Source organism: Dermacentor silvarum, chromosome 4, assembly GCF_013339745.2.
Source record: "Dermacentor silvarum isolate Dsil-2018 chromosome 4, BIME_Dsil_1.4, whole genome shotgun sequence".
Lineage (NCBI taxonomy): Eukaryota > Metazoa > Arthropoda > Arachnida > Ixodida > Ixodidae > Dermacentor > Dermacentor silvarum.
In genome coordinates this window covers 5,108,499-5,125,499 of record NC_051157.2, presented here as the reverse complement: position 1 = coordinate 5,125,499, position 17,001 = coordinate 5,108,499, and the positions used below count along the sequence as shown (strand labels likewise).

The following is a 17,001-nucleotide window of genomic DNA, read 5'->3' as shown; positions in this document are numbered from 1 at the left end:
CATCAAAATGACACAGGACAGGTTGTGGGAATCCTCGGGTCCCATAACCGCCGCACGGGCAGCGAACGTCGCGTCAAGCGCATGCGTGCCAGGGAGAGTTGGGAGAGGGGAAACTTTCCTTCGCGGGCGGCGCGCGGGAATCGCAAGCGCTATCAGCGCCACCGGGTGGGTCACGTGAGATCCCGCTGATATCGCCTGGGTCTCTTTGGTCCCCAGCAAGCGGCGACGGCGGAAGTCTCCGCCGTCGCTCCCGTATTCCCGCACGTGGTTAGTCAACCACGTTCTTGCCGCGGCAAACGCCGCGGCCCCCCCGTATTCCCCAGTTGGTAAGTCGGAAGCCCTTCTTTACCTAGTGTATTATTCTCTTAGAGGGAACCCTCAGCGATGTCAACTATAGCTAGCTGGCCTGCTCGAAGTGTTAGTTGCAGTCGTAATAAATGCTTTCCGAGTGTACACGTGGTTGTCGTCTATTGTTTCCTCGAGCTTGTACCGGACCGCGGTTGATGCGCAGGCATGCGCCAACCGCGGGGCTCGGTGTGTCGAGGCAGTGGGCATACCCCCCTATCCCGACATTTTGGCGTTCCCAACGTGGGGCAAGCTCTTGGAAAACGGGACGACGATCGGTTCGGATGCGCGGAAGCCTGAAGGCTTTGTCCGGACCAGCGTTGGGCCTCAGCCGAAGGCGTGATTGCTAGCTAGATCTGTGTGTGCTTTCTTGAGGGCGAGTTAACGCTGCGCCAGGGTCGCCGAACTCGTGTAGACGCTGAGATTTGCAGCAAGTTTTCTTTTAAGAGTACGCCCGAAGCGAGTGAGTGCAGCAGCCGACGCGGTGGTCGATTTTCCCTGTACATATGTAAATAGCCTCCTTTCTGTATCTTTGGCTCTGGGAGCTGGGTGCCGGAAACGCTGGCTAGGACGTCAGCGGGGCGCAGTCCCAGGAGTCTGCTCGGAAGCTGCGTGTTGAGCAGCGAGCGGGGACCACTTAGCTAGGCCTTCATCTCCTCACGGCGGCTCATTGGAACCCTTTATGGGTCTTTTGTGGCATTGGTATCCGTCATGGACGTGATTAGGCCTAAGGCTCTGCGGAGCTGCCGGTCGCATGTTCGAAGACGACCATGCCGTGACATTTAGCGGGTGCAACCGGATTCGCTAGTTCTACTATACTCGCCCGAGCGGAGAAACCTCGTTCGAAATAGAAAGCTTATTTTGTTCAGATGAACTCAATATTTTGCGGGCGGAATAGCCGAAATCTCGGGGGAACAGAGAGCGCTTTGTTCATACGAGCATCGCACACTTTCGCGCTGTATCGGACCGGAGAAATTCGGTCGAAGCGAATAACTTCATTCAAACGAACGGGATTGTTTTTCTTCCTCGTTGCCGCATAAAGCTATGCGGTAGACAGGTGGTTCAGCATCGTGTCAGACGGCCGACGCTGCGGCGGCCTCTATTGCCTTAATTCTAAGTGTTTGTGGAGTGCATTTGAGCGACTTTGCAGAACGAGTGAAGCCGCCTCGACTTGCTATTGCTGCCATGGTCCACGTCCCTGCCTGCTGTCTCGGCCCCTCCCTGTTCGCGGCCCGATGCAGCAGCACATGACAGCCACGAGGAGGGAGGCCTACCATCATACTCCCACGAGGGTGCGTCGGTGCGAGGTTCATCGTGCCGGCGCGTGCGCCGCTTCGAGAAAGTCCTGACCCGCTGTTCCCGGGTGGACATTGCGGCGCGCATCTTGAGGGCAAGCCATCTTCAGCCCCGTCATCGTCAACCACTGTGACGGCTGCCACATGTGGGCAGCCGCCACACAGGACTGTGCTACCTATCAACGTGGATTCGGACATTTCCTGCCGGAGTTTACCATCGCATCTGCCCGGATACTTTGTCAATGCCGTCGTTCAGCGATTTCTCCGCCGTAGTTCAATATTTAAGGGTGGAGGGATGTGGGAATCCTCGGGTCCCATAACCGCCGCACGGGCAGCGAACGTCGCGTCAAGCGCATGCGTGCCAGGGAGAGTTGGGAGAGGGGAAACTTTCCTTCGCGGGCGGCGCGCGGGAATCGCAAGCGCTATCAGCGCCACCGGGTGGGTCACGTGAGATCCCGCTGATATCGCCCGGGTCTCTTTGGTCCCCAGCAAGCGGCGATGGCTGGAAGTCTCCGCCGCCGCTCCCGTATTCCCGCACGTGGTTAGTCAACCGCGTTCTTGCCGCGGCAAACGCCGCGGCCCCCCCGTATTCCCCAGTTGGTAAGTCGGAAGCCCTTCTTTACCTAGTGTATTATTCTCTTCGAGGGAACCCTCAGCGATGTCAACTATAGCTAGCTGGCCTGCTCGAAGTGTTAGTTGCAGTCGTAATAAATGCTTTTCGAGTGTATACGTGGTTGTCGTCTTTTGTTTCCTCGAGCTTGTACCGGACCGCGGTTGATGCGCAGGCATGCGCCAACCGCGGGGCTCGGTGTGTCGAGGCAGAGGGCCGCTGGAATCCCCCCATATCCCGACAAGGTTCAGATGTGAGGGCGCCCTTTAGCTGGTCAAAGGCAGATTCACATTCAGGTGACCACACGAAGGGAGCACCAGAACGAAGTAAGTGGTGTAAAGGTGCAGCTATAGAGGTGAAATCGCGATTAAATCGGCGAAAATAGGAAGCGATGTCGAGAAAACTGCGTAGGTCCTTGGTCTTTTCTGGACGAGGAAAGTGAAGCACCACCGAAATCTTGTCAGGATCAGGTCGAATACCATACTTGCTTACAATATGACCTAAGACTTTGATCATCTTGCTTGCAAAATGACACTTTTTGGTGTTGAGCTGAAGACCAGCATTGGCTATGCACGTGAGAACCTCGTCGAGACGTTGCAGGTGCTGTGCAAATGTCGACGAGAAAACGATAGCACAAGTAGGACTTCCACTTCAGGCCACGCAGAACGGTGTGAATCATGCGCTCAAAAGTTGCGGGAGCATTGCAGAGGCCGAAGGGCATGACGTTGAACTCGTAAAGACCATCTGGGGTTGCAAACGCTGTTTTTTCTTTGTCGGCTTCGTGCATCGGAATTTGCCAGTAACCTGAACGCAGATCAAGATTGGAGAAGTACTCGGCACCTTGCAGGGAATCGAGGGCATCGTCAATGCGAGGCATGGGGTACACATCCTTGCGCGTGATCTTGTTGAGTGCTTGGTAATCTACACAGAAACGCACGGAGCCATCTTTTTTTTCGGACCAAAACAATGGGAGACGACCAAGGGCTAGCAGAGGGGCGAATTATCTCACGTTGCAGCATGTCGGCGACGTTTTGCTCAATAATTTTGCGCTCAGCTAGAGACACGTGATACGGCCGGCGACGCACGATGGATCTGCAGTCTGTCTGAATCCGATGCGCTGTGACGGTCGTATGTCCCAATGTCGAAGAATGGGCGTCAAATGAACCTTCATGCTTCTTCAACAAGGCAACGAGCTGTTGCATCTGCGAAGGGGACAAGTCCGAGCTGATTACAGAAGCAAGAGCGGAGGTAGAGGCAGAATGTCAAGCAGGAGGGATTTCAGAGGGAGCAGCCTTGAGGGGAATGACAGAGAGAGGCTCTGAATCAGCAACGCAAGCCAAAGTGGTGCCTTTAGGAAGTAGAATTTTCTCAGGTGTTGTGCTCCTTGCTGCGAGAAGCGCAGAACCATTCTCAAATCTAACTAAGCCTGAAACAATGGCTATCCCTTTTGTGAGCCAACGCGCACAAGGTAACACTAACACATCGCCATGGTCGATGACGTCGGACGTGATGGTTAGAATTTGCTGACAGCCTGGAGGTAGCTCGGTATCTTTTGCAGCGAGTAGACGAAGTGGCTGGTACGGTTCATCGCCGAGTGAATAGTCGGTGTTGGTCATATGTACGACACCTTGTCCACAACATATAGCAGCAGAAGCAGAGGCAAGGAAATCCCATCCTAAAATGAGCTGGTGGGAGCAGGGCGACAGCACAGCAAATTGTATGTAGTGGACGATCCCATCGATGAATACACGCACTGTACAAAACGCGGAAGGGCGGATTGTTTTCTCTTGAGCTGCAACCAGCGTGGGTCCATCATAAGGCGTCGTAACTTACCTGAGACACCTACACAAATCAGAATGCATAACAGATAAAGTCGCACCGGTGTCCACCAAAGCTTCAACGTGCACACCTTCAACAAACACAGACATCATATTACAAGGGCGCGCTGGAGGAATTGGAGACCTGTCGGTGAATGCAGTTTTTCCTCCCAAAACTGCATTACTTAGTTTTCCGGGTGGCGGTCAGAGGTGAATGAGGCAGGCCGAAGCGCTAACGAGGAGCAGCGGAAGGGCGAAGGTGATCGGCGTCTGGTGGTGCGGTAACCATTCGGCATCTCGGTTGTTGTGGGCGGAGATGGTGAACGGCGCGGAGGGGAAGCGTACCGACGGTTTTGGTAAGAGGCCCCACCAGAATACGCATCGCGTTCACACAGGTCGTACCCGCGACGCTCATCTTGTTGGCGCTTGCGGCAAAAATGTGATATATGGCCGCGATAACCACAGTAATAACAGGTAGGACGAGACGGTCGCCAAGGCGGGTAGTAGGGGGTGCTTGGTGCGCTGCGAGATAGAGCGGTCAGATGGGGCGATGACGGCTCAAGTGGTAATGAGGAGACATTGGCCGGAGGAGCGACACCAACCTGCGCGTATGTGGGTAGAGGCAACGTTGAACGTACACTAGTTGGAGGCGCGGTAGCAACCTGCACGTATGTTGGTAAGGTGCTAGGGGCCGGAGGGTCCACATGTGCAAAGCAGGTCATTGACGCAAGTTCCTCTCTGATGACGTCGCGCAATGCTGCACCAGAAGGCTGAGCAGGAATCACCAACGGAGATGACAAGCCAAGTGATTGCAGTTCTTCGCATATGATCACCCGGATCATCATACGCAAGTCAGGGTCTGCCGCAGAACGGTGTTCGCTGAAGTCCGGCTGCAAGCGTACGGACTCGAGCTCGTCGAGGCACTGGCACGTCAAGACAATGTCAGCGACGGTAGCCGGGTTCTTGATGGCAAGCGCATTGAAGGCCACAGTCCCAATACCTTTAAGAATGTGGCGTATCCTTTCTGACTCAGCCATGGCATCATTGACACGGCGACAGAGTGCAAGCACATCCTCGATGTACGATGTGTAGAACTCGCCGGAGTGTTGTTTGCGAGCATCGAGAGTTTTCTTCGCAAGGGCGGAGCGAACCGCCGGCGTGCCAAAAACTTGCCGAAGCTGCTGCTTCAAGTTTGTCCAATCGGAGAAATCAATCTCATGGTTGAAAAACCAGGTCTTCGCCACACCGGTCAGGTAGAACGAGATATGGCGAAGCTTGTGGGGATCATCCCACCAATTAGCAGAGCTTACGCGCTTGTAATCATCCAGCCAGTCCTCAGCATCTTCACCGCAAAGACCAGCGAACAGATGGGGATCACGCTGGTGGCCGCTGATGATCACAGAAGGTGCGGCTTGTGGAGGCGGGATGGTGAGGGTAGAAGCGCCAGGCTGCTCGTTTTGCGACATGCTGATGGACAGTGGGCACAAGCGGCGACCCGAACGAAGCTCCAGGGAGTAGGCCAGGGGTGTAGAGGATGGGGAACCAAGAAGCACCTCCACCACTTGTGACGTCACAGTAAGGGCGGACCTTTATTGAGCCCGAGAGACGACACGGCGAAGAAGGGCGGCGTCCACAACCGGCATGAACAGCCTTCGGCACAGTCCACGCTGATGATGCGCCCGCACGTGCGATGAAGAAGAGGGGCACACGCACGATGATGATAATGTACAGATGAAGTGCAGAATAAATGCCCACAATATATATATATTGATAGTACGCGTTTAATAGTAGACACACTCGGCGTTTTTATGAATGCGCCGAAACAGGCAACGGCCAAACGGAGCGAGCGCGAGCACCAACAACAAACGTCTTATTCTTCGTCTTCTGCTGGCGCCCGTATTTCTCACTACAATCACTCCCCGGCAAAAAAGGAGTCATCCTGGCGACCTATGGAACAGGTAGCACTGGTGGGTCATAGTGCGGCTTCGGTCGGTCGATATGAACAGTCTCGCGTCCGCGACGCCATTGGTCCGTAGATGGGTGAATAGGCTCAATGACGTAGTTGACCGGGGATGTCTGTCGGAGAACCCGGTAAGGGCCGGCGTACTTTGAGCTGAACTTTGTTGAAAGGCCGGGAGTAGAGGAGGATGCGGAGCCATACCAGCGTTCCAGGTGAATATAATGTGAAACACAAGCCTGTGTCGTGACTATGTTTCTGGCTGGCCTGATCTTGCGCGGTAAGTGAGCGGGCAATCTGACGACATTCTTCAGCATAAGTGGCGGCTTCGGATAGAGGAGTAGATTCTGAAGCGTCGGGGCGATACAAAAGAATTGTGTCCATAAACGAGGAAGGTTCGCGACCATAAAGAAGAAAGAAGGGAGAGAATCCAGTGGTAGACTGAGTGGCGCTATTGTAAGCATACGTAACAAAGGGAAGGATGCGGTCCCAGTTAGTGTGGTTAGCGGAAACGTACATGGCGAGCGTGTCACCGAGAGTACGATTAAAGCGTTCAGTCATACCATTCGTTTGCGGATGATATGCGCTTGTTGTTCTATGGACAATGTTGCATTCCTGGAGGAGGGCTTCTACAGCTTCGGAGAGGAATGAACGACCACGGTCACTCAGTAGCTCGCGAGGCGCACCATGTCGAAGAACAAGGTTGCGAAGGATGAACAAGCCGACTTCACGTGCTGAGGCCGCCGGAAGGCTGAAGTTTTGGCGTAGCGCGTGAGATGGTCCACGGCGACGATAACCCAGCGGTTGCCATCTGGGGTGTACGGTAGAGGGCCGTACAAATCAATGCCGATACGGTCAAAAGGCCGGTAGGGACAAGGCAATGGTTGGAGCGGCCCTGTAATCTTGTTAGGTGGGCTCTTGCGGCGTTGGCACTTGGAGCACGAGTGGACGTACTGGTGAACGAAACGGTACATTCCGCACCAGTAGTATCGAAGCCGGAGGCGTGCATACGTCTTTAGTACACCGGCATGGGCGCATTGTGGATCCACATAAAAAGAGGCACATATGTCGGAACGTAAATGGCAAGGAATCACTAGCAACCATTTACGGCCGTCAGAGAGGTAGTTGCGGCGGTACAGAAGCCCATCGCGGATGGCAAAGTGACGAGCAGCGCGCCGAAGCGAGCGGTCGGTGGTGTGTGGTGACGGCTGAGATAAATACTCCAGAAGAGAGGCTATCCAAGGATCGCGGCGTTGCTCAGCTGGCATGTCGGTGTATGTAAGAGACGAAGAATCGTAGCTGGAGACAGACGCAGCACAGCACCATTCTCATCAGGCAGTGGCGAGCGCGAAAGAGCGTCGGCATCCGAATGCTTACGGCCAGACCGGTAGACAACACGGATGTCATAGTCCTGTAGACGAAGCGCCGAACGAGCTAGGCGACCAGAGGGGTCCTTTAACGACGACAACCAGCACAGGGCGTGGTGATCAGTCACGACGTCAACTGGACGGCCATATATGTAAGGTTGAAATTTGGTGACTGCCCAAACGATTGCAAGGCATTCTTTTTCGGTGACTGAATAGTTCGTTTTTGCTTTGGTGAGAGTGCGGCTGGCGTAAGTGACGACGTACTCTTCGAAGCCAGACTTACGCTGGGCAAGAATAGCGCCGAGGCCTACTCCACTAGTGTCCGTGTGGATTTCTGTGGGAGTGTCTGGGTCAAAGTGGCGTAGGATAGGTGGGGATATCAAAAGATGGCGTAATGTGTTGAACGCGTCTTCGCAAGCTGTAGACCATGCCGAGATGCCTTGGCTGTCGGCAAGCAGCTGCGTTAAGGGGGCGATTATGGACGCGAGATTGCGCACGAATCGGCGAAAGTACGAACACAGGCCGATAAAGCTACGGAGTTCTTTCAGCGTAGACGGCCTGGGGAACTCGGCGACGACGCGAAGCTTTGCAGGGTCTCCTTGCTGACAACATGGCCTAAGATGGTAAGTTGGCGGGCGGCAAAGTGGAACTTCTTCAAATTAAGCTGCAATCCAGCGTCTGAAAGGCAAGTGAGGACACTTGTGAGGCGACTCAAATGGGAGGTCTAATGGGAGGTCTGGGAGATCGAAGGTCTAAAGAGGAGAAGAACTCTGCTCCTTGCAAGCAATCGAGGGTGTCGTCGATTCTGGGCAGCGGATAAACATCTTTTTGTATGATATTGTTAAGGCGCCTATAATCAACGCAAAATCTAATGCTACTGTCCTTTTTCTTTACCAGCACAACTGGGGAAGCCCAAGGGCTGTGTGAGGGCTGTATTACGCCACGATGAAGCATGTCGTTGACTTGTTCATCAATGACACGGCGCTATGCATGAGAAACTCTGTATGGACGCTGGCGCAGGGGTGCATGGGTGCCAGTGTCAATGCGGTGAACGATTGCGGATGCGCGGCCCAAGGAAGACTGCTTATGATCGAACGACGTCTGAAAGCGGGCGAGCAGCTCCAAGAGTTGGGTACGCTGTGCAGGCGGGAGTGTGGCATCAATTGACGGGAGGAATGCCTCTAAGGAGGACGAATCGGCGGAGGTAGCAGGAGTAATGCTGTCGACGAGAAGGCCTATCATGTTGTCAGGCAGTTCAGTAGAGTAGGTGGAATCAATATCCTCAAGCCGGCCTATACATTCACCACAGTATAACGTGGCTGTGGAAGACAACCGATTCGTGACGTAAATGGCACTGCAAGAGTTTTGACCATGAGAACTGCAAAAGGGAGGAGGAAGTTCTTGCGAGAGGTGAAGGCTTCGGAGGGCGCAAACAGTGCGGTGGAATCGGAAGCAGAGTCGCAAGAAAGTGGCACAAAAACAGAAGACAAAGGAGGGATTTCAGTGTCCGCGGCGACGACCACTCGAGAAGGTGGCTTGTCAGAAGCGGCGGCACACAACGGCGACAACTCAAGTTCGGCACGTGCACAGTCAACAACGGCATGGTTAGTAGCGAGAAAGTCCCAACCCAAAATAACATCGTGAGAACATGGCGAAAAAACGACAAATTCGGCTGCGTACAAAATGTCCTGTATGACAAGACGAGCTGTGCATGCCACTGAAGGTTGAATCAGTGGTGCGCGGCCGCGGTACGCAGAGAGACATCGGAAAGCGGTATCATTATCTTTTTTAACTTGCGGCACAGTTCTCCACTAAGCACAGACACAGCAGCACCAGCATCGACGAGTGCTTGCACAGAAACACCTTCGATATTCATGGTTATTTTGTTCGCAGGTAGAAATCGAGGCCTTGAAGTTGTCGACACGAGCGCAGTTCTTGCCTCCGGAACTGCGAGGGCTAGTTTTCCGCTTGGACTGGTGGGGGGCGACGAACCATTGGGGAAAGTGAACGGCGACGTAGTGAGGGCGACCGACGTGTGTCGTAGCCACGGCGATACGGTGAGCAGGTGTCCATTATTGAATGGGAGGACATCGGGCGCGGTGGCTCAGAACGAAAGTAGTCCCGATTATCTTCGCCCGCACTAGGACGGAAGTCACGACGACGGCAGAAACGTGCGACATGGCCAGGCAGACAACAGAAGTAGCAGATAGGCCTGTTGTTCGGGGTGCGCCAAGGATTAGTGGACGGCGGCGCGGGACGGCAAAAAGGTGGCGGGTTCGGGTGGACAGGCGCACGCGCAGCGAAGAAGGCATTATATATATATATATATTGTGAGCACAATATTCGCATGTCATCTTCCTCATCTGTGCATGTCATGTCATCATCATGCACCACGAGCCACGACTTCTTTGTCGACGTGGCGCAGAACCTTTGAGAATAAAGAAGTTGCTCAGAATATATATATATGTATATATATATCAATGACCACTGACAAAGCGCAGTGCAGAGAAATCAAGGCTGCAGTCTGATTTAAATTGTTCTTTTCTAGGAACAAGCTTACGCCGACCTTTGTTATCTTGCTTTCCATGGGCTTGGATAGGGGCAAGGAAAAAGGGAGAGAACGAGAGGCATCCTAAAGTCATGGCGCTGAGACATGCTCCTGCAAGAGCTGCCCAATAGAGCACCAGCCTTCCCCTCCTCGAGAATCACTTCAGGATGGAAGATACGTTGAACCAGACGAAAACAGGCAGTGTTCTCGATGCAGAAAAAGCACCGATAAAGAGAGTCTCTGAAGTCACAAGCTTCTAGAAAATTTTGTTTAGTTTGTTGAAGGAAGGAAGCACCCTTTAACAAGTCAAAGGAGTCGCTAGCCTCACTGGTGGTGGGAGGGGCGGTCAGAGCAGTTTTGAGTGTGGGGGCATGCCCCCACTGGTTTATAACCTGTGGTGGCGACCAGTGGCGTAGCCAGAAATTTTTTCGGGGGGGGGGGGGCTCAAGTTGCAACGCGGCCTCCTCCTTATAAAAGTTGTCGAGGCATCAAATACACGAATAATAACTGCATTGCCATTGCCAATGCCATTGTATATTAGGTGCTGAAAACGAATTATTCAACGCTACGCACGGTCAAGACAAGTAAATTATGTGTTTGTTTAATAAAAAAATAGCTTCGTATGTCCCAAAAATTGTGGCAGTAATAGCTGATATCAATGCTACCGCGTTTTTTTTTTTTGGACTATCTAATAAGTAAAGAAAATATCACACGAACTTTAGAACTATATCAGTTCGAAACCAGCAAAGCAGTGCATGCAGCTGGTATGAAAAACGTAAAGGCCATAAAATGAAGTACTTGACAAATATTTTGATAAACCTTCGTCGTTTAACAGCCTTGTTTACATTTTTATACATATGCAACGGCCAGGGAAAAACCTCAATGACGCTGTCCTTCGTTGCAATGAATTGCGCAGAAGCAGATGTTAACGGTCGTATATTGTAATTGCACCGAAATTATAGTTGAAACAACGAGTACATATAAAAAGCAGAAGTTCCGAAAAATATACATTAGAAATGCGAAGATAGAATGGAATATACAAATGCCAAGATAAACGGCAAGAAAGTGTCGCGTGAAACCAAGTTCACTGCTTGTATACACAAAACCTCGCAACAAGATATTTAAATATACGTATAAGTCTGCAATAAATCTACGTATCTAAGGAAACGTCATTGTATATAATGCGTCAAACAAGACAAATAAACATGTTGCGCAATCACAGATAGTAAACTTCACGCATACGAGTATAAAGACAGACGATCCAGACAAGAACAAAACTACGATCTCGGAAATTGTGATATGCATTTGGGCCATGCTGCGATAGCGACAGCACCATGTGGCTAGAATAAGAGAAAAAGAATGCAGAAATCAATACGAAAATGCGTAGTTTAACTGCCTGCACAGCAGCAACAATTATTCTGCACCCAATGTCAAAGAAGGCTATTGCTTCGTTTCAAAAAAGAAGTAAATACATGTAGCTATAAAGGAAAGAAAAGGACAAACGAAAGAAAACAGATGATGCGGCAAGTTGATTTACCTAACATCCGAGTGCGTTTTTGGGAAACACCGCGTGTGCCGGGCTTTCAATGAGCAAGGTTTCTCAAATTTGGTTATTGATGTCCCCGTAATTTTTGTATTCCCAGGATAATTTTGATCATCATGCTAACTGTTACAATAAACGGTGAAAATTTCTGTGGTTTTAAAAGCTAATGAACAGTCATACGTTTTCATAATTACGAGCTTATATAGGAACGTGAAGGAACAGATATTTTTACAGGCATTGATTTTTGCTGCTTCGCTATCTAAACGATAAACTTCACTCGGCGGGGAGGTTTAGCGAAGCGTTCAGTAACTTCGGACACGTTGATGGCAACCTCTCTGTGGGCGTATAGAAGCGCCAGCATAACCATGCGTTCCTCATTGTAAAGCGCAAGTGGTTTTTTTAGTAATCTCATGTTTGAAAATCTCTCTGCGCTGGCAGTGAGTGGCACTGGAAGGGCGACTAGAATATGCAGCAGTTTGTACTAGAGCACTGCACGGGCCGATTTTTGCAGCCCGGACCCGGCCCGGGCCTGTTTTTACGTTGGGCTGCTCGCCCGAGCCCGAATAAAACTTTTATGGCGAGACCCGGGCCCGGCCCGGGCCCGGAAATAATCTACGTTACCCGCCCGGCCCGGCCCGCCACCCCTTTACCTTAGGCCCGAGGCCCGGCCCGAGCCCGGCTCGAACCCGGCCCGAACCCGGCCCGAGACCGAAAAATACATGTTTTTCAGAGTTGAGACGATTGAGAATTACTCGCTGCACGTTACATGCACACCACCAGAAAGCCCGAGCCCTGCCCGGGCCCGGGTCAAAAAGCACACGCCGTGCCCGAGCCCGGCCCAAGCCCGGCTCGAGCCCGTGAAAAAACTGCTCTACCCGCCCCGGCCCGGCCCACGGGTGGGGTCGGGCCCGGGGTTTCGGGTAAGCCCGAGCCCGTGTAGTGCTCTAGTTTGTACACATGTACATATAACCTGCAGTCTCCATGAGAGAGGGCATCTATTCCTGTGCTAAAACCTAAAAACACTTCGATATCGTTTCCTCAGCACCACGCTCGACAAGGTAGACAGCCGTCCTCTTACGTGAGCCACAATTCTTGGTCCCTGGTCCTAGCCGGCGTCGGAACGAACTGCTTTAAAAGCGCTATTACGATTTTTAAAAGAAACAGGACTTAGTGAAAAACTATAGAATGTGCAGACTGATACGTTTCTTTTAGTTTTCTTTTTAATCTTCTTTTGTTTTCTAATCTTTTCTGCCCTTACCCCATCCCACTGTGCAGAGTAGCCAATCGGACACTTAACCTGGTAAACCTCTCTGCCTTTCACCTCTTATTTTCCTTCCTTCCTTCCTTTGATATCGTTGGCATCCTTGTTTACGTATCTTGCACAAACAGTAAGCTGTTCGATTCCAGCAATATCCGTCGTTTGACTCGTTTCGTCAGCAAGTACGGAGAAGCAGCCTGCAGCATTCACTTTTGCATCTAGGCTTTCTTTGATAATTTCACCACAAATTTCTATAATTTGGTTTTGTACGTCTGGTTTAAATACGAGGCATTACTGGGGCAACATTCTAAATGGTTCTTCAGATCTGTATCTCCACAATCAGCTTGCATGCGAAGAAGCGCTCTGGAAATACCAGTATTTTCAGCGGGGGCTTTGCTTAAATCCATAGGGCCAGTGTCCCTATCGCCACGGAGAGCAAGACCTTCCCGCCCGCAAGAAAGAACTGTCTCAAATTAAATAGGCCATTGAGTTTCTTCTGTTTTCTCTTATTTTACTTTGCCTGCCCTGGTCCAGCTTATCGATTACATTGGGCGCGCTTCCTGAAAATGTTTGGAGAAAATTATCAGATGCCAGCTGACAGTCACGGTGATATTTCATATTTTCGTGTGTGTGGAAGATTGCGAGCGCGTGCTTACATTTCTGGAACGGCTTGGACACGCGTGTTCGAGTGCGTGCATGTTGGCCTAAGTTTATAAAAACATTAAACCCAGAAAGTTCCAGAATTAAAAATCAGAAGCACGCCTTTGAAAATGCCAGTGCACTTTTCGCGTCAAAAGTGTATGAGAACTTTATACCCATCAAGTTTCGGAATGAAATCCATGCGCTCCGTAGATTCCGGTGCAGCTGCTAGATGCCGCGACGCGCCCGCTCGCTATCGAAAAGCCGTTGAAACTTTGTGCTCGGCTGGGGCTCCTTACGTTATGCGACTCCAGGTGCATGGGTGTTTCCACGAAATCCAGCCCGAGTTCGCAATTTTCGCGCCGAAATGTCTTTTCGAGTGTCAAAAAGACATTGTAGACAAAATCCACGTTGATTCCCGGCGCCGGTGGTTGTTTTGGTCGGCGGTGCAAGACAGCACGAAAAAATTTCGGGCGGGGGGGGGGGGGGAGGGCTGAAGCCCCATCAGCCCCCCCCCCCCTGGCTACGCGCCTGGTGGCGACTGCCCCCCCCCCCCCCCCCCCGGTTCCCGAGCCCCTGGCAGCGCTACAAACTATAAAGCGATATACGGGCTGTTCACTAGCTAGCTGAGTCGAGCCGTGCTCCACACTGCACACCGCTTAATCTCGAGGCTTTCGCATGCGTCCACCATGACGCTTTACACAATTGTGACCGTACACAAATACAGCACTGAGAGGACAGCGGGTGCGTGCGGGTGTTGTAATGTGAACTTTATACATTTTCATGATTGCTATATCAGCACGTAATTTTTTGAAAGCCGTAGACGATGTTGAAAATGTGGAAAAGAAATTAGAAAAACAGCATATCTGGCGACGCCATATGGCACGCTGCCATGCTTAATATTTCGCACATTTGAATTATCTGCGTCCCCTGTATGTCGCAGTAAACACATTTGCAAGACAAATAGTGGAGAATTCCGCTGAAACAGTGAAACTGGCAGCATCTGTAGCATGGTGAGAGTAAAAGGTGCTATTTCGCAAGGTACACAATTGTGTTCATAGCGCCTGAAAGGTATAAAAAGAAGGCAGCCTTGCGGCGCACCATCTGCAATTCACATGACTACAGATTAACAGTGCACTTCATACTGAAAGGGAGAGCTAAGGTACACTATACATAATTAGATTAGGAGCATTCCAGCAAACGCTGTGTTCGAGCTTTGCAAAAAGAACCTTGGTGTTGACTGTTCTGAAAACCTTGCTAAAATCCACAAGTATGCATAGTGTAAGAAGTTGTGATCCAAAACTAGTTAGCGCATAGTACTCCTGGTAAAGTAGAGTTTGTTTTGTTGTGTTGATCATTTCTGGTAAAGCCATACTGAAAGAGAATAAGGATAGATTACTTTAGAAAAAAAAAAAAAAAAAAAAAAAAAACAGAAGTGACAGCAAGTAAAATAAATAGAAGAAAATTAAAGTCTGGAGATTTGTTTATATTTACTAAAAACATTCCTATCTCCTTTTTTTTGTAAATGGATACAATTATTGCTTGCTGCATTGTCTGCTGGCACTTGCCCAGTGACCAGTACAGTATATTATATGAGTGTGTCACACATGGCACATGAAAGGATAATAGTGCATCTGCTTTGGACACTGACTGTATCTAGGCTAGAAAAGTCTTGTAAAGCATTAAAGACAGAATAAGCCTCCCTTTCATCTGTTAGTTCGAAAAATAGCCATTGTGATACTTGGTCACCAAGAAATCGAAAAATGCCAGGATTATAATAGCTGTCACTATCCTGATAAAAAGTTTTACAGAAGCTTCTTAGTTCCCGTTATCCTTTAGAGTGCCTCAGAATTTCCAGTTATTATTAGTAGATTCACATATCTCCATTTACTTTTTAGGTTACTTGAAAAAGCTATGTCAAATACATTATTCTAATAAGCATTCCTAGCAAACTGGATTTCACTGCTTATTTTGTTTCTTAGAGATTTGAAACTAGCAGAAAATTCAGGTTTTTCAGCATTCATAAATTTACCAAATAGTTTTTATTTTTTACAAGTTGGATAAATCAGGTAGTCATTCAAAACTTGGATGCCTTTTTACATGGTATTATGTCGATGACCAGAAAGCAATCGCTATATATCGGTAGAAAAAGTGAAAGAAATTCACTATATGTGCACTCAGATGAGGATCTTTCACAAACAAGACCCAGATCTACAGAAGCAGTGTGATCTTTTAAATATGTCAAGCCTTCATTCTGAGATTGTCTGGCACTGTGATTTCACAGAAGCTTTGTGAAAAAATTGTTTTTGAACTCGTAAAGAAAGAGCAAGTTATTACTAACGTCAGTGGCAACAACCCCATAATAACAAGCAATTGCATGGTTAGTGATAATTAAATCTAAAGTTGAAAAAGTTTTAGTTCTAATATGCATTGGACAATTTCTTATGCTATTAAAGTAAGCAGTATGCCTCATGGGCAGCATTTGCTGTTGTAAAAGAGCATGGGCCACCTATGTTTTTAAAGAGTAAAATATAAGCAGTTGCATGACTACACGACAGAGGAAGCTACCCGAAACCAGATGGACTTCGCCTCCATCTTTCCTTCCTACCACGGTTGCTAGAGGAATAAAAGGGAGAGGGGAACAGTCACGGCCAACCTTGCTCACTTCGAGGCAGTGATTTCAAATTGCAAGTTAAAACGGGTGCTGCCCAGTTACAATGATAAAATGCTGAGAATAGTTGGCCAACCCTGTGATGTCTCCGTTTAAGTTGGCCTAATGCAATGCGGCAGCTTATCTCAGCAATGTTACTTAATACTCACCTCATTTAAATACCGCAGGAGGTCTGTCAAAAGAGAAGGTAAGCTGGTATGTTTTGATGAAGCTGCCTCGTCGTTTCCACTCTGAAAGAAAAAGGGCACTGATCTCTGTTTTTTTGTCTGCAAACACTTGGCAGATATTAAAGCCATATCTGCTTTGCAGAAACAGGAGAGGTAAAATGGTGCTCAATTTCGCTGGTGTGGGCAATAAATTGGAGAAGGCAGCTGTTGCTGTATGTTTTGGCACAGAAGGCCTTTAACTGCCATCCACAACTTTTGTTGTTGTTCTTTATTAAATAAAGAACAACGAGGAAGTAGGCCAATTTAAAGATGGCTATCCCATACTTATTGGTACTAAAGCAACACTACAGACAATAAAGAAAAGTATAAAAACTGTACACCCACACTAACTCCCACCACAAAAGCTCAATTTAGTGAATTACTACAGGCTCACCAGCACTGGATCTAGTACATGGACAGCAGCAACCGCATGAACACAATGCAGAAAGCACAACATACAGAGTGCCACAGCTATCATGCACCAAGATTTACAAAAACAAGAAAGGAAAGCCTTCTATGCAATTGAAACCAATTGTACATTGTTAACGGCAACCTAAAGAAGCATTCATATTTTTTGTTCTTGTTAATTATTTAGTTTACGGCCGCTATGTCAACATTAGGTGTTGGAGCACCTTTGAAAACATGAACTTCAATTGTTTGTGGCACTCTATGTCTTGTGTAGGCCTCCCTGGTGCAGTATTCGGCCACTACATATATAAGCAGGGAGAGGCCTTTGTCCTGCAGT

The 17,001-nt window shown here is 49.5% G+C and overlaps 1 protein-coding gene across 2 annotated transcripts in view; it reads right to left on the bottom strand.

Moving 5' to 3' along the window:
* LOC119449350 (uncharacterized) overlaps nt 1-17,001 on the bottom strand; it is a 59,308-nt gene that overhangs the window by 29,650 nt on the left and 12,657 nt on the right. For both annotated transcript variants that reach the window (XM_049665178.1, XM_049665179.1), the window contains one exon: nt 16,200-16,280. In XM_049665178.1, the coding sequence (XP_049521135.1) occupies nt 16,200-16,280 (81 nt within the window). The remainder of the gene's footprint in view (nt 1-16,199; nt 16,281-17,001) is intronic.